This window comes from Thunnus thynnus, chromosome 14 (genome assembly GCF_963924715.1).
Source record: "Thunnus thynnus chromosome 14, fThuThy2.1, whole genome shotgun sequence".
NCBI classification, from domain to species: Eukaryota; Metazoa; Chordata; class Actinopteri; order Scombriformes; family Scombridae; genus Thunnus; species Thunnus thynnus.
The window spans coordinates 28,192,987-28,211,140 of record NC_089530.1 but is presented as its reverse complement, the minus strand read 5'-3'; the positions used below and the strand labels follow the sequence as shown (position 1 = coordinate 28,211,140).

At 40.4% G+C, this 18,154-nt stretch overlaps 1 protein-coding gene across 1 annotated transcript in view; it reads left to right on the top strand.

Annotated features, from left to right (window-relative positions):
- The first annotated feature begins 566 nt into the window (after nucleotides 1–566).
- The window catches only part of sult6b1 (sulfotransferase family, cytosolic, 6b, member 1), a 33,061-nt gene continuing 15,473 nt past the window's right edge, over nucleotides 567–18,154 (top strand). The window contains exons 1-3 of the mRNA XM_067610817.1: nucleotides 567–927; nucleotides 10,326–10,438; nucleotides 16,689–16,778. Coding sequence (XP_067466918.1) covers nucleotides 732–927; nucleotides 10,326–10,438; nucleotides 16,689–16,778 — 399 coding nt within the window. The 5' untranslated portion in view covers nucleotides 567–731. The remainder of the gene's footprint in view (nucleotides 928–10,325; nucleotides 10,439–16,688; nucleotides 16,779–18,154) is intronic.

The window sequence follows — 18,154 nt, the reverse complement described above, 5'->3', positions numbered from 1 at the left end:
TCCACCAGGACACCAATACATCGATATTTATTGTTAAAAAGCACCAATTAAAACAGAAAACCATGATAAAGCTGCTTGTGACCAACATGTAAGTCACTATATATATATATAGGGCATATAGTATATATATATATACACTATATAAGTTTGCTTTTGCAGTATTTTTAACACGCTTCTAAAAATTTGAGGTGGGACTCAAACATTATATGGCGACATATTTTACTTCCTTTTTGCAGTGTGTGTTTGTATAAGAGAGGAAGAGAGAGCGATGGGGAGGGGGTGGGTGGGGGGTGGGGGGGGGAGTTCTGCAGTCAGCCTGTCAGCAGTTACCTCCCATCTGGTGAACATTGTACAGGCATCTCCAAGCAGTCACACACACATTTTCATGCATGTGTGTGTGTGTGTGTGTGTGTGTGTGTGTGTGTGTGTGTGTGGAGGAGGAGGTGCCTGAGCCTCCACCTCCTTTTACTACTACTACACACACACCCTTTCTCTCTCTCTCTCTCTCTCTCTCTCTCTCTCTCTCTCTCTCTTTCTCAGTGCTGCTCGCTCACTCGCTCGCAGGGCAGCAGCAGATGGACGCTCAGCTGCACAGAAAGCAGCTCAGCTTCTCATTTCTCCCTGCTACACTCTTTATAACTTTTTTTTTTGTGTGTGTGTGTAAACAATAGTTGCTCTCGAGTTTTTTTGTGTGTTTGATTAACTGTGAAAAGACATTGAACTGTATCAGGATGAACACCAACGCCATCCTCGCCAAGATGCAGTCCAGGATGCAGATGGCAAAAGAAATCAGTGATGAGGAGAAGTTGTACAGATACGACGGGGTGTTGTATCCGCGCCTCATGTGCCCCGAGGATCATTTAAAGGCTCTGGAGGGCATCACGGCCCGCGAGGATGACATCATGCTGGTGGCTTATCCAAAATGTGGTGAGTGATTACGATCCAGATAAAATGTATTCATGAAGAGAAGCAGCTGTTCAGCCAGAAAGAAACGACACGTAACGTGTTATGTGAATAAGTGATAAAGTTTTCAAAGGGTCAGGGACATCTGATCCTTCTGCTGTGACCTCTGACCTTTGACCACCCCTCTGCTATCACTGGCTGCTTGTAATGTTAATGATTGCAAAAACTGGTGAAAGTGAAGCTTGTTTGAAACTGGAAGTCACCTCAGAGTTCACCAACTAATAACTGAAATATAATAACTATAAAATATAGAAACCACAATAAATCACCAACCAATCAAATCATGTTTTCTATAATTATTAGTAGATTTAAGTAATAAATAACATTAAAAATGATGATAATGACTAATTCTGCCATAAATAAATATCCTCATAAATACTTTTAAAACTTTTTCTCAGCTGTCTTTCCCACATAGTGTTTCTTTTTTAAAGGACGAGTTCACAGTTTTTCAAGTGTGTCTTAAAACAACAAACATACTGACCATTAGAAGACCCCTTCATAATGACCTTACAATGGAAGTGATGGGGGACAAAATCCACAGTCTTCTGTGAATGTGCAAAAAATGTATTTAAAAGTTTATCTGAAGCTAATATGAAGCTTCAGCGTCCAAATGAGTAAAATCAAGTAGATATCTTTCAACGTTACAGTCTTTTTAGTGGCAAAGACCCTCTTTTTGTTACTATACTTCCACCTGCAGCTCAACAGGGAAACACTGTCCGAGGAAACACAAAGAGGGAATTTGATGCTAAAAAAGACTGTAAATGTGTCAGATATCCACTTGATATGACTAACTCAGACTGCTGAAGCTGAATAGAAGCTTCACAGAGACTTTTAAATGACTGTGTGGACACACTGTGGATTTTGGCCTCCATCACTTTACATTGAAAGCACATTTGAAGGATCTTTTAATATCCAGTATGAACAGGAGGAATGATTACAGCGAGGAAAACCTCTTTCACTGCTCATACGGACACCTGACTGCTGGTTTAGGACGGACTTGAAAAATTGTGAACTGATCCTTTAATGCATTTGATCGTTAGGTTAAGTTATTCAACCCCTCTGATCAATAACTCTGTTGCTCCACCACCAAAGAAAATATTTAACTAAAGTTTGCAACAAGGGCAGTAAATCTTTAAAATGAACATATACATACAACCCACCATCATGACACGCTGCATGTGGAGGGCAGAAAGTCATTTACTGATTTATCAGGTGAGTGATTAAAGTTATTCACCACTTCATAAGAAAAGGAAACTAAATATAAACTAGATGCTTTTAACATTTTGGACAAATTTATTTACTTTACTATATTTCAATAAATGAGATGCTTAAAGTTGTAGATGTAAAACAGTAGATGTGTGACGTGTCACAGTGACTCGCCGTACGGCAGCCATCTTACCTGAGTCCAGTTTTAAACTTGCTGTAATTAGAATATGTGGTGAAAGAGATTTATGTTGTTTTTATAATCCTTGTATTTTTCTACCAAAAACACCAAATACTGATTTTTATTCAACATAAAGACAACTGTTGAAGACGAACAAATCATGCTTTCAGTCATGAAGATAATTTCATTATTGTGCATTTATATTGCAGACAGTGAGGTCGTTTTTTTTAATTTAGCCTGAGCTTAATATGTAACAACAGTGTTTGTTATTCTGGATGGTTACTATACTAAACTAATCAATATCTTTTATGTAGAAATAGATTCAGTATTATGGCCTATACTGGCAGGTAATTACAATCAGTAACACAAGAGAGAAACACACCAACTGTAATATATTAATATATTTATTAATGTCTCTCTCTCTCTCTCTCTCTCTCTCTCACACACACACACACACACACACACACACATTAACTCACTTTCTTTCTTCTTTTATTCTTTTATTCTTTTTCCTCGGGTAACGTGGGGTTCATTCAGATGATGAGAGCTTGAAGAACCTTGTTAACTGTAAATGAGGATTTTTTTTTCGTTGATAAAGTGAGTTTTGCTCCCAATCGTCTCGTCACAATTGTCTTTTTGTCTCGTCACGATGTACGAACATTAAATTTACGACGATAACGCGGAGAAATCGCAGGAATTTTTACAAAATTGCAAGCTTGATCTGAACTGCTTCTCCGGACTGGATCACTTCACCTGATCAAGATGATTTTTTGTTTGCTTTACTGAAAGGAAAACTGTCTAAAGGCAAGAGCTAAGCTGACAGCAGGTGATGTTAATATATGATGACTGATGGCAGGACTTGGCAGGATGTGGTTAGCTTAGCTTAGCATAAAGACTACAAACAGAGGGAAACAGTTAGCCTGCTTCTGTCCAAAAACAACACGCTACGTCCCGGTTGTGTAATTCATACACAAACAGAAAGGTAAAAGTGGTTTCAGAGGTAGTATTTCTTGTTTGTGCAGCTTCCTGAAGTCTTGTCATCACAGTGAGGCTGTTTGTTCGGTAACATCGTGCCTGAACAGGCTAAAACCAAAAACCTGCCATGCTCACCGACCGGTTCCATCAGCTGCTGTCGTACATGGAAACATGCGTCTGAAAACACCCAGAGAGGAGCTGAAGAGATATTTAAAACATTAAAACCCGTCTGTTTAGTCTTTATTATCATCATTATTGCTTATTTTATTCTATTTTATTTTATTAGTAGTTTTAAATGTATTCTTGTGTGCATTAGTCTTCAAATCCTTATTTACCGTCCTGTAAATCAATGATTGATCGAAGCCTGCTGCAAGAAATATTGGCGTCTTGTTCGATTCTAACTTAAAATTAGAGCAGCATGTTACAAAACTTGCTTTTATCAGTTAAGAAACGTTGCCAGAATTCGACTTTTTTCAAAGATTTAAAGATACAGAAACTATTTCTAGTTTTTATCTCATCACGCCTGGATTACTGTAACAATCTACCTAAATAAAAAGACTGTAGAGCTGCTACAGACAGTACAGAACCCAGCTGTCAGGCTTTTAAACAGATTTGAACACATCATGCTGGTTTTAGCCTCTTTGCACTGGTTTCCAGTATGTTTTAGAATTAATTTCAAGGTTCTTTTAATTACTTACAAGGCACTGAATGTTCTGACTCCTCATTATGTCTCACACAGAGAATGTTCACAGGCCTACAGGCTTAATGGTTTTGGTTTATTTATTATAATGTACACACTCACGCTCAGTGGGGGGGAGTTTGTCAGTTTCTAAGCTGTGGTTGATCAGTACCATCTGAAAGCTCTGTTCTTCAACACTCCTCCTTCTGTTCCTCCTTCTGTTGAAGAAATCTTTTCCACAGAGTCCGTCTTCCTCTGAACGCTCGCCTGCTGCTCAGCGGGACTTTTCTTCTTCTTCAGCCTCGTTAGGATTCAGGATTCATCCTCGTTCTCCTTGATCTCGACGTTCACGGCGGCGTCGTTCAGTTCTCTTGAGCATCGTATTGCAGGTTGTCTAGTTTGACTTCCGGCACCTTTGTCTCATAGAGGTGAAGCAGATAATCATATGAGCTGTGCACGCACTCCTGCTCAGATCAGATCCATTGTCTGCAATATCAGATCGTTTGTCTCCTGATTCTCTGATCGCAGGTTCTGCAGGTATTGACATACTTCAGCACATTTTTTACCTGCTTCATCTGCTTATCTGCTGTATTTTACATTTCAGCAGGGTTACTTCTTGCTGCTCCGTCTTCTGTTTGTTTGGTGGAACAAACGGCGTCGTTCTCGTGGCCGCTCATGTTTTTTAAGTTTACACATCAAAGCAAATTAAGGAGTGACTTAAATCGAGAACATCAGGAGGTTTTGAGTGGAGAGTTTGAAGTTTGTGAAGATGAATGTGTGGTTAAATATTTGTGTTTAGAGTTTTTGAGACATGGAAAACAGTCCTACAGTGAAAATTATAACAGCTTTTAGCCTGCTTTACAATCTCCGCCAGGTTGGTGGTCCCTCCCCTTCCCGCTTTTAATTTTAGAAAATTAAAGTGTTACAATAAGTGTTCATGAAGTGTTCCCTTTGGAGCACTTCACTTGTGTCAGTAGCTCACCTTTATCTCTGGGAATGATGCTCAAATTAGGAAATGTGCGTCATGTAGCAGGTGGATGTGACTCCCCTCATTGAGACCTGCTGACAGACGTCACAGCGGAGCAGAGGAGAGACACTGAGATAGTGATGTAACTGACCTGTGCTGGTATTTAACATGTTGTTTTTCTTCCCGAAAACAAATATTTTTTAAAATATTTGTATGAAACAAATATTTGTAACAAAACCCCCACTATTTGTGCTTTGCCAAATAATGTATTTGTATTTGGGCACACCCCTACTACATACTATACTGCACTACTATAAACACACTTGTTGTAAATACAGAAGAAAGTGAATTGAGACACAGCAAAATCTTTTTTCTCCCAACTTCCTTTTTTTTTTCTCCCTAATTTCCATTTGTGTTGGTGAGCTGTTGCACGTACCACAAAACAAATTACTCTTTACCTTCAACCAAACTTCCTCACAGGCAAACTTGAAACGGATGCTGTATATAATCCATTACAGTCAACGCTTAGTCACCTTTATTTTGTAATATTTTTTCCATCATTAATGTTATTAATATTATGCTTTCTGGTATACAGTAATATCTTAATACTATTTTGTAGGATATATTTTTTTGTACTTGTAAGACATGTTGTATTTGTTTCTGAAACATGATGTGTTAGAAATATGTTGTGTATTTGTTTGATCTGCACGTTTTGTATTTGCAAAACAAAATGCATTAGTTTGTTAATGGTGTTTTGTATTTACAAACCACACTGTGTTTGTTAGTGAAAAAACATGTTTTGTTTGTTTGTTAAGTTTTGGCAGGAAATGAGCTCCATATTTTTACAATATTTCAGTTTTTGTACGGATGCAGATACCTGCACAGACACCTGCAGGACTTCTGGGTCCCTCCGTGCATAAATTTGCACTAATTCCTCCCTGAATATGGTGATTATTTATTGATACTTAAAGCAGCGTGTAACACACCTTTAACCTCTTTCTCTGGAAAACACAAAGTGTTGGCAGAGCGGTGTGTACGAGAAGAAAGGAGCGGCATTCCCGCTGTCGTCACGGTGCATTCGAGGAATGTGACATGTTTTCTTTTGAGGGTGGGGCGGGGGGGGGAGTGTTTACTTTTGAAAGGCTTTTGCACGGCAGCTCACCAGTGGAGAAATGACGCAAAGACAGACGAGTTAATCACCTTTTGGAGGAATGTTAGATCAGATCGCTCACACACCCCTTCTCACATCTCCATGCACGGGGGCCCGTTTGGACCGGGGCCCGCACAGACCTATTTATCTCTGACTGTACATGCTCTCCATCAGTCTGGCCAATGACAGGCTTCTTTTTAAACGTCTGAACGTCCCCCCTTTTGATGTTAGAGGCAGTTAAATCAGAGTTGCACAGCAGACTGCAGACACAGATAATGGCTTCCTGACGTCTCTGTGATTTATGGGGGAGATAGTGGAGGATTAACCCGACCTTCACCACAACACGCTCATATTTACGGTCTGCTGCAGTTTACTGCCCCCCAATATTTTTCCCCCGCGCTGGATTCCACATGTGTTGCACTACGTGGCTCTGAGGCCGGTTTTCATGGCTGGTTGCCATTTTTAAATCATAAAATGATTATTAGTAAATCCAGCAATTAGTCAGTTGTCGTTTTCAAGGGGAGCTTTAATTGTATTGTACAGAAATGAAATATCTCTATTTTAAACTTCTTTAGCTTTACCTGTTTTTAAAGGGAAGCCAAGTTTATTTCTATATCTCCTTTCAAAAAGCAAGATATTTCAAAGTGCTTTACATAAAACATAAAAGGAATAAAGACAAGACATTAAAGCATTTGGTTCTCATAAACTACTTGCTGGGCAATAAAATAAGGAAAATCATAGAATCTGTGGTTACAGTACATAACCAACGTTGTGTCCATTACTCCCACATTGAGAAAATATGACAACAGTGATATCAAGATTGGTCTTATTGAGAACAACGATGGGACTGAAATGCGTCATGTGTCTTCAGGTGCTAGCTAACGAAGCCGAGCTAAAGCGACATCTGATTACAAAGCGCCCGGAAGAAGAAAATCATTTTTACGTCAAAGGAAAACGCAGATAGTGAACCTGGAGAAAACTTCAGAGAAAGCACAGAAAGGTTCTTATTTGGTGGCTCAACTAAATGCTAAAAGTCAGAAGCCTTCCAGTGGTGTTTGAAATGTGTGCAAGTTATGCTTGGAACAGAAGCAGCTAATAAACTGAAAGCTTTGCCTCTCAAATGACAACATGAGGAGGACTGAAGCGCTCTCAGCTGACATTCAGTCACAGCTACTGGATATATTACATTCCTGTGAACAATTTTCTGTTCAGCTGGATGGATCAACAGACGCTGCCGGTGCGGCTTAGCTGATTGTTTTGATTCACTATCCGAAGGGAAGGGAACGTTCTGGAGGACTTTGTGTTCTGCAAGGAGGTGCCTGGGAGTATAAACGCTGTCAAGTCGAGTCCAAATGCAATTTGAATAAAATGAGCCTCTGTTTAAAAGTAATCCAGATGAGTCCAGATGAAACAGCGTGACATATTTCCAAGTGAAACAGGACAGACAGACGGGAGGGACGTAACTTTACGAGGAATTTGATTTGAACGTTGAAAAGTGGGCGTTATAATGAATCTCAGCTGTGCTGCTGGGAGTTGAAGATTGATGGATGTCATGATGTTATTGGTTAGTTAAAGCACATGTTAGCACATGTCATTCTTTTGTTTGGCATATACTGTTAAATAGGTGCACAATATGACCGAAGATGTGATCTAAAAGGGTTTAAAAGGCCTTTTTAAACAGGTCTGAGGTATTTAGGTTGAAAAGTTTTACAATACAAATAGTTTTAATGGTATCTAAGAGCACAAATGGTAGAAAGCTTATGGTTAATCAGCGTTATGATTATGAGAATGTCCTTGGAAAAAACTTCTCCCATGTAAAAGGATCCCTGGCTCCATACAGTTTGAGAACCCCTGCATTAAAGGATAAGGCAGCGATTTTCTATATTTTTCTTATATTGTCAACAAATCTCATGTTTGGATCCAAACCAACAATGAACTGATCTTCTAACAAGTATTGTGTGTGTATCAAAGCCTGATATATCTCATTCCTCTGTGCCCAACCCAGTCGCCTGAAGAACTACAGAAACGTTGAATATCTACGTTTCAACATGTGAATTATGTATCATATCAACATTTCTACAAACGTACCATACTAACATTTCTACTCGTTGAATAATTATGTTTTATGGTTGGTTTTATTGGTTTTATTGGTTTTATTGGTTTTATTGGTTAGGGTTAGAAACTAAAAAACAAAAAAAAAACAAACTAAAAAAAACCGGTTTTCTTGCCAGAAAAACGGCTGCAAATGTCCTGACGTCTCGCTAAAAACACCCGCTTTTGTCAGTTGAAACGGGAAGCAGACACTGGTTTCGGTTTCGAGGAGGTCTCGAACCGTGTTCTCTGCTGATTTCCAACAAACTTACTAACCATCCACCTGCTCCTCCTCCTCCTATATAGGAAAGATCAACTCATATAGATCTTGTGTGAACTACGTAACTTTAGAAATGTTGATATGATACGTTTTGTTGAAATGTTAATATGCTACGTATTTCACGTATAAATATGAAAGGACAGAACTCCTCGTGCACAGCCAGTATTTTCAATCAGGTGCTGGTCGGTCACAGGAACATATAACGTTAAAATCAAAATTAACCAGCGCACACTGTAATGACTTTACTGTGACTTTATTAAGAGTCGCTCAGTACAACTGCTGAGTACTCACAGGTGTGATAAATACATCTGAGTCACATGACTTAATTATCACAGTCTTCATTTTACAAAGGGCACGAAAATGAAAATATACATATTACAAAAAACATGACGTGATTAATGTTGCACAAAGTTACAAGAACTACACCATTTTATATAATTAAACTTCATTACTGACTGAATAGGATGAATTAACGTACTCATATCACAGAAAAGAGCTCAAATCCTGTGTTTCATTAAGTCCATAAAGTTCAATAGTATTCAATTCATAAATCCAAAATGCCTCCCTTCTTAAGAGCTGGTTGGATATAAATATGTTTAAAAAAAAGGCCTCATGTCATCATGTCAACTTTATAACTCTGACGAAACATTAAGAATGAAAATTACAAATTGAAGTATAAAAAGAGAGAAATATTGCAATATTGTAATGAATAAGACATCAGAAATAGATTCATCTCAGTTTGGCTTCACATTCAGCCAGCCATAAGCCGGTCCATACTTTAAATTCCCCAGACTGATGTTTCCCCAGCTGTTAAATGTGATTCAGAGCCATTAATCAAGAAGAAGGATCAATCAGGAAAAAACGGGATTATCGTCCCAGTGAAGCTGAAGAGTTGACAGCAGCACGCCGGCTCGCTGCCAGAACGAAAGAAGAGAAGGACGGACGTGGAAGGATGAAAGAAAGAACCTGTAATCACATCGTATTTTTATAAAACACATCAAAAACAAGAGGTCAGATATCAACCTCAGCGTTACAAACGCTGCTGCAACGGTTGGTTTTATACTGGTTCAACATTTTAGTCTCAACTTGTGACCGAAGTTCCTCTATTTCAGAACAGTTCATCTTTTTTTTTTTTGGTTTGGCTTGTTGCTGCTCTTGTTGTGATTTTCCCTCCAAACCTGCAGTTAAAGCTCAGATAAATACTGTTTTCTTTTGTTTAAGTTGTCTGATGTTGGTTTGGAGACAAATCTCTTTGAATAGTGTGACGTATATCTGCATCCATATTATAAACTGCACGTCTGTTTACTTCCAGTAAACCTGCTGTCAACTTCACCTCCACCTCACAGTTGCTTCACTTTTCATAGTTAATTTTGTACACATTAATAGTATTTACTGTTGTGTTTTTAGCATTTTTCATCATTTTGATATTCTTCAGTTATTCAGTTCTATTTACATTACATTTCCAGTTCTTTTAATTTCTGTTAAGCCTGTCCGATGATGTGATGTCCAGTCAATCCACAGGTCAGAGTTCACCTTTCTCCTCTGTCATCACCATTTTAGGAAGCCTGGAAGGGGCCATGAAGAAAAAAATAACTAATTTGTGCTCTCGATTTAATGATTCTCAGAAGCTTCAGTGATATTTAAGTCACATGTTTCATGTTTCTGTTCACATTTTCTTTTTATCCAAATTTCTGACACTTTTATGCAGAAATTGAAAGTGTTCATAAACAAGTGGAAGGAAACACATTTATTGTGTTACTTTGAATGAAATATTAAAACCAAAGATATCTTAATGTGTGTGTGTGTGTGTGTGTGTGTGTGTGTGTGTGCGCGCAGGTTTTAACTGGATGGTCGGGGTTGTGAGGAAGATCATTGCAGAGGCCACGGGGATGAAAACTGAATCCAGGATGCCACCGCTGATCGAATTCTTTGGACCAGATGTCATCCAGGTACTCACTGGGCGTGTGTGTGTGTGTGTGTGTGAGAGTGTGTGTGTGTGAGTGTGTGTGTGTGTGTGTGTGTGTGTGTGTGTGTGTGTGTGTGTGTGTGAGTGTGTGTGAGTCTGTTCTAGGAAAGCCAGCAGATAGTGTGCAGGTGAAAGGCTGAGACGTGCAGATACACAGACAGAGATAAAAGTCTACCTGTGTTTATATGACTGGATGGTTTCTATGGAGTCACCACCATCAAACAATAAGAATAATAAACTTCATTTACACAGCACCTGTCATACACAAAATACAACTCAAAGTGCTTCACAGACTGAATTTAAAGAAAAAAGAAATGTTTTTTGAGCAGTAAACTTCAAAAAATCAGCTCAAAAAGCTCAGTATAAAAGCAGACTGGTCACTGATTTAGAGCCTTTTAATAAGTTTTTGCTATTTCCCTTCAAAAACGACTTTTAGATGTTTTCCTCATTACATATAAATTATTTTGTTTGTTTTGTTGCATGCATCTCGGTGAAGAAGTGTTTTATTTCTCACACAAACAAACAGTTGTTCCCTAGTTGTCATTTGATTTGAAGAGTTGCCAGTGAGCACAGTGAGACAATATTAATTAAATGTTCTCTTCCTCCTCCTTCTTTTGCCTGTCGGAGAAATCAAATGGTGTTTTTCCGTTGTGTTTTTTGGGGTAGTTGTGCTGAGTCGAGCTGGCACGCTGCAAGTGTTTTTCCATTACAGACATGGCAAGGTAAAGTTGTGCTATTTGCAGAAAATGCAGTAACAGCCCTTCATCTGTAGCTCTTCATCAAACATCTTACTGTGGCTGCTTGTAGTCTCCCTCCCTGCTGTATTGACTAACTGATTCACTGAACAAACAGCTCCAAATATCTCCAGATCTTGTTGTGTCAACCGGTTTTTATTGTAGAATAGCACTAAATAGCAAAAAGGTCAAAAAGTGGCCTTTGCTGCAGGAGACCACCGGCTTCCAACCGAGTGTCGAGAGACAGCACGAGTCGCTGCGGCTCAGGTTTCCAAACCATGATCTTTCCCTGACCCTAACCAAGTGGTTTCTGTGCCTAAACCTAAACAGACCATAAACACAGCGTTGACACTTCATAAAATGTAATTAGTAGGGATGCACAATAGTGGATTTTTTGCCGATATCTGATATGCTGATATTTCCAACTCACTGTGGCCGATGCCGATACATGCACATATTTTTCTCCAGATGGCTGAGGAGACTATTATGCATGCAAGCATAGATTATACTAAGTATGATCAAGAAAGACAATATATGAAGGAAGAACTTTGAAAGACTGGAGTTCAGGAGCTCAGCATTAAAACTTTAATGAACCTGCCAAGTGGGAGCAGCAGTAGAGTTTTCATTTAGTTTATTAGACAGACAGGATTAATGTGCAGGATTTAATCTCTGGTCCACACTCCGGAGCAGAAGGTGGTGGTAATGCACCTAATACGCTGGTTGCCAACCGCCGTTATAAACCAAAAAGATTTTTTTTTCCAAACAGAGTGGTACATCCTGTCAGCGAGGTGTTTCCTATCTGTGCAGCCGAATTTAGCAGCTCCTCGACGGACTGTTTCACCCTGACGGTCCCGGTGTTTCCTCCGCAGGTTGCACTTCACTCAGCTGCCCGTCAGACCTGCTGCTTCTTCCTACTTTAACCTGAATAGCAAACCGGGGCTTGGTGCTCCGGTTGGATCCACATAGAGAGCCGGGGCTAACATTAGCTGAAAGGCTAGTGGAGCGTTAGCCGCAGCATGACCGGAAGGAAGCACAGCCAGCTAGCCTCCACTAGCCTCCCAGCTAACGTTACCCCCGGTTCTGCATGTGGATCCAACCGGAGCACCGAGCCCCGGTTTGCTATTCAGGTTAAAGTAGGAAGAAGCAGTGGGACCGTCAGGGTGAGACAGTCCGTCGAGGGAAGCGCAGTCAGGTGGTGGAGAAGAAGGCAACTAATTGGCCTCACATAATCGCAGAAATGGCCGATGCCGATATTTCATTTTAGAGCATTTATCGGCCGATACCGATGACGTGCCGATAATATCGTGCATCCCTAGCAATCATATTATAAAACAGTCGTTCTTCTGGTCCCTGTCTGCCCTCTAGAGGGCGCTGAACCTACTCTGTTGTTTTGGTGTGAGGATGTGTTGGCTGATGTTGAGGATGTGTTCTCATAGAGCCTTTTAAAAACGTCTTTCTCTCTGGTCTCCAGCACAGACGCAAGCTGAGTCTGCAACACACGGCTCGTTTGAGGGGGAGGAGGAGGGAGGTTGTTCTCGCCCGCTGTGAGGCTGTAGTGGAGACGCGCTTCATGGCGGGTTGGCTCGGCTCGGTGCGGCTAATGGAAAAACCCCCAAAAACAGAACCAAACCTCATGAAATAAACTGGTGTTTTTATCGTAGTTCTGTTGATCGCTGTGGTTTGTCGCTGCAATCAGTCAGATAATGCCCCTGTCTGAGTGTGCCGGGATGTTCCTGCCTTAAATAACAGGATGATGGCGTTAATCACAAACATATGTGTGAAAAACCAAGTAAATAAGAGAATTCAAGTTTTTTTTTTTATTTCAAGGGTTTCTTTGGAACCTTATTGTGAGCTCAGATTTGAAACACCCTGCTGGGCCTTGTTTCAACTGTTCAATCAGGAACACATGGTTTGTGTGTGTTCGTATGTGTGAATAGTTTGCTGTGGTCTAATTAATCTTGTGTTGATCTCTGGACTGTGAAAATAAAAACACATGGAAGGAGCAAAGACTGTAAAGGAATAATTACTGACTGCCATCTTCACTCTAATGTATATTTACAAAAAGACTCAATTTAATACACAGAGATCTGTTCATACTTGTATAAAAGAGTCCACAGATGCATAAACTGTTCATGTCGAGGTGCTTTGTGGGAAATGTAGGCTCCAAGTTGTGACCAAAATCAAATGTCAATATATTAAACACATTGTCTTGTGCTTCTGTGCGGCAGCCAGTGGAGACTCCAGGAAGTGGTCTGGTCTTGGCTAAAAAATAGTCCACATAAACAGATTTTTTACACTTCGGTTTTGTACAACTAAACGATTAAACAAATGAGAAATAACATGTTCATTTGTGAGCTTTAGAGATGCTGCTAGGTGGACTTTTTGTTACCTTTTGACAGAGCCAGGCTATCTGTTTCCCCTTGTTTCTTGTCTTTATGCTACGCTAAGTTAGCTGGCGTCTGGTGGTAGCCTCATATTTAATGTACAGACATTTGATTGGTATCAATCCTGATTTGGCAAGAAAGTGAAGAAACATATTTCCCAAAATGTCAACTAACTGAGTGCTGCAAATGCTCACATATAACCACAATTCATGCTTTAGTTGCTACAAACAAAGGAGTGTATGTTGCAGGAGGATAAATGACATATATTCCCAGAATCTCTACTAACATTTCCTCATGATGTTGTCATGGGTAATCAGGGTAGAGATATGCTTTCTTTAAAACATATCTGCTGTTGCAAATTTGATGTATCTTTGCAAAACTTGTCTGGTCTTTGTTTTGGATGCAACTGTTTGTGGCTTCTCTTTGTTTGCTGTATAACGAAACAATCTAAACCAGCGGTCGGAAACCTTTTAAATGTCTCATATCATTTTACAACGTTTAATAAGAAAATCACAGACTCGAGTGCCAGTTCATTTTCATAATGAGCATTTAACTGTTTGTTTATTTACTGCTGCTGCTTGACTCCCCGTCGAGATCCCGCATACCAAAAGATCTGCACTTTACACACGCGCCCAACACACACACACACACGCGTTAACCTAGGTCACTTTTGGGGACATTGCATAGACTTACTTTAATTTCCTGAACACTTACTTTAACCCTAACCGTAACCTCTGACCCAAAAATCAGCTTTTGTCCCCAACTGGACAAGTCGTCCCTAATTAACTGGTCTTTAGTCTGAAATCTGTCCCTGAAAGTAGCCTATATGACAGACACACACACAAAATTTATTATTTGTGCAAATGTATGAAAATTACTAGGACAAAAAAGAAAATTAATTTGATCTTAATGACTTAGTTTGACCCTTGTCCCTGCTTTTCTTTGCTGAGCTGCTCAGACTTCCAGTTGGAAACATGCCTCTGAATGGTCCGCAGTCATTCGGCTGCGCGTGGGACTCAAAATTGACTTCATATGTGAGGATATCTGTTCCCACATATATGTGGATCCAAATACCGAAATCAATGCGAAGGCCACCTTCTTCAGACAATCTGGCTCGGCAAGCCAGACTGGAGGCCCCCTTGATCAATGACGGCAGTTTCCAGTTTTTTGTGCAGCTGTTGGAGCTGAAAAAAGGTGAATATTGGACAACCTACTACTTTTTGTTTCTGCCATGTGGCAGAGAGAGGATGAGGGAAAAAATAGCAGCATAGCCCTTTACTTCCTAGAAGGAAAGGGAAGGGAAGTAGTGAAGGAGAGGAGATAAATGAGACACACCTGTGAGCTCGGGGGGGAAGGGACAAACTGACAAAAGCAGCATTGAGGAGAGCAGAGAGAAGTGAGAGTGAAAAGGAGGAAATAACTGAGCTTAATCCAGTTTCTGGACAACTTACCTAACATCTTAAAGAGAAACAGTGAACTACATAAAAGTAAAAGAGAGTGGCAGTCGTAAAAAAAAGAGCCGGCTGGATTTTCCTGGATCATCCGGAGCAATCCTCGGAGCGTGCTTGGGAGGAAAGGTTGTCTGTCTTCTGTAGGATATGCTCGGAAGCTGTTCCCTGCCTGGGTTGGATCTGCAGACAGTGAAGCTAGGTGCTAAGTCTTCCTGCCTGTAACTCTCCAGGCTTCTCCTACTCTCTCTCCTTTAACCCTTAACCCCCCTCAATCAAATTAAACCTACTCAACTGCCCCTTTCCCTGCCCCCCCCCCCCCCCCCCCCCCCCAAAAACACACACACACACACACACACACACACACACACACAACACCATTCAACTGAACTGAACTGAACTGAACTGAATCTAACCTGTTCACACTCATTAACACGAACAACTCACAACAATAACAGAACAGAACTATACTTACAACCTTATTTGATTTGAGTGCTTTTGATTGTTTTGTCTATGATTTGGTTCCAATAACATTTAATTGATGAAGATGCTTTGGTAAACGGTGTCTTTAGCTGTGTCTCATATCACATACTTCTGTTAGTACACTGTCTACACTGTGTACTTACTGGTGTAGTGTGAGAATTGACAGGATAGTGTTGTCACAAGTCAAACACAGCCGTTGTGCACTTACCGGAAATGACGATCGCAAATTAGCATTAGCTAGCGTTAGCATTCGCGTTATCGTTAGCGCTACCAAATCATTACAGACTGCTAAATTAACCCAAAAAACATACTGACGGCTTATATCCGACGACAGTAAAGTAGTGCTTAGTGCTAAAAAAACACATGTATAACTTACATTTGTATAATGTGGCGATGTTCACCGTAGTTACAACGTACCCGGCCGCCATTTCCCGTTTGAAAAGTGGTCCCTCCCCTTCTGCTACGTAGCCAAGATGGCGACCATTGAGGACGAGAAGTGTCCATAGTTCCACACTCAACTTTTTGGCCGTTTTGAGTGCACCATCCGGGTACTCAGTGCATTTTTCCATACTTCTCCATGTGAACGCACTTATACACTCAAAATGTTAAGTGTAAGTACAGAAGTATGCGATTTGAGACACAGCATTTGTTTTGTTTCTCATGTGGGATACTTTTGTAGTTACAGTAATAGGCTAACTGGGATTATCTTGCTAAGTTACATATGTGTATATATGCATTTCTTTTTTCTAAAAAATTGACAGGATTGGGTTTTTATTTCTAACACTTCGCACCTTAAATAACTATTTCAGTCCCCTACGCTACAGCCATCGTCAGTTCTTAAAATAAAGCAAAAAAGGAAGCTAGCTAGCTAGCTATGCTACGCTACGGGAAGGAGGGGTTTGATAGACCACGTCAATTATGTGTACTATCTTGCTGTCAAAAAAATGGTGTATTTTGAGACTAATTATTTTAGTTCTTTTATTTTAAAAAAGTATATTAAAAAATTGTAATCGTTCCATGTGCCTGTGTTAATGGCCTCGTGTGCCACCGTGGGAATGCGTGCCGTAGGCTGCCGACCCCTGATCTAAGGCATCACCACCAGCAATCTAAGCAGCATATAAAAGTCAAGTGTCTCAGATAAAGATGTATCCCTCTACCTGTCCCTCCTCCTCCTCTCCCCTCAGGTCATGGATCAGACTCCCTCTCCGAGGTTACTGGGGACTCATCTACACCCCGACAACATCCCTGCGTCCTTCTATGCAAAGAAAACAAAGGTAAGCTTCAAAACGTCTGCAGAAGTGGAGGTCTACACTACATGAAGAAAGATAAGTCACTTGGCAGTTGTGAGTGCCCACTGAAGAGGTTAAAATTATATATTCCAGTTCTATTAATAGTTGGTAATTGGTGTTTTGCAGAAACACTGATGATCTGCTGGGCGAGTGAGTTTCCTACAACTTGTATCGTCTCCTTTTCCTTCAGTAGATTCAATATCTGCAGCATCACACAGCAGCAGGAATAAAATGAACACTGATGACTCAGATTCAAGGACTATACTGACCTTATTTGACAGCTTTAGTTACTTTTCAGATGAAGATTTGACACAATGGATAATATAACAAGCTTTTAAAATACAACACATTGTTAAAGATGAAACCAGTGGTTTCCAACCTTTTTGGCTTTTGACGTCTTACAAAAAGCAGTGTGTAGTCGGGGTCACATTTCACATGTCTATGAGTTGTTAACAGCTCCACCAAATAGTGATTTTTCCCTCTAAACTTCTCACATGCTTTCATTTCAATAAATGTTCAAATGATCCAATATTTCAGCAAAAATCAAAGATTAGAGAAAAAGTCCAAAAACTGAAAACAGATTTGTGTATCAGAACTTTGTTTTTTCTTCTTTCCTCTCCCATTAATCATCTCACGACCCCTCAGATTTATCTGCTGACCCTTTAGAGGGGCCCGACCCCTAGGTTGGGAACCACTAGACTAAACTAACTGTATATAAAGTAGTTCAAACTAGCTCCACCAGCATTTTCAGCATCTTTCTCCCAATATAACCAGCATCTCTCCTCCGCACATGTCCAAACCATCTCAATCTTGCCTCTCTTGCTCTGTCTCCAAACCGTCCAACCTGAGCTGTCCCTCTAATATACTCGTTCCTAATCCTGTCCATCCTCATCACTCCCAATGAAAATCTTAGCATCTTCATCTCTGCCACCTGTCTTTTCATCAGTGTCACCGCCTCCAAACCACACAACACAGCTGGTCTCACTACCCTCTTGTAAACCTTCCCTTTCACTCTGTTGCAAATCACTCCTGACACTCTTCTCCACCCTGCCTGCACTCTCTTCTTCACCTCTCTTTCTCGTTCACCTTCATCACCTCTACTCGTTGCATCCTCACCATTACGCTGTCCTCCTTCCCATTCATGCACATGTACTTCATCTTGCTCCTACTGACTTTCATTCCTCTTCTCTCCAGTGCATACCTCCACCTCTCCAGTCTCTCCTCAGTCTGCTCCCTACTCTCACTACAGATCACAAGACTTCTACCTGATCCCGTCTGTCAACCTGTCCATCATCGCAAATAAGAAAGAGCTCAGAGCCGATGCTTGATGTAATCCCACCTCGAACCCATCCATCACTCCA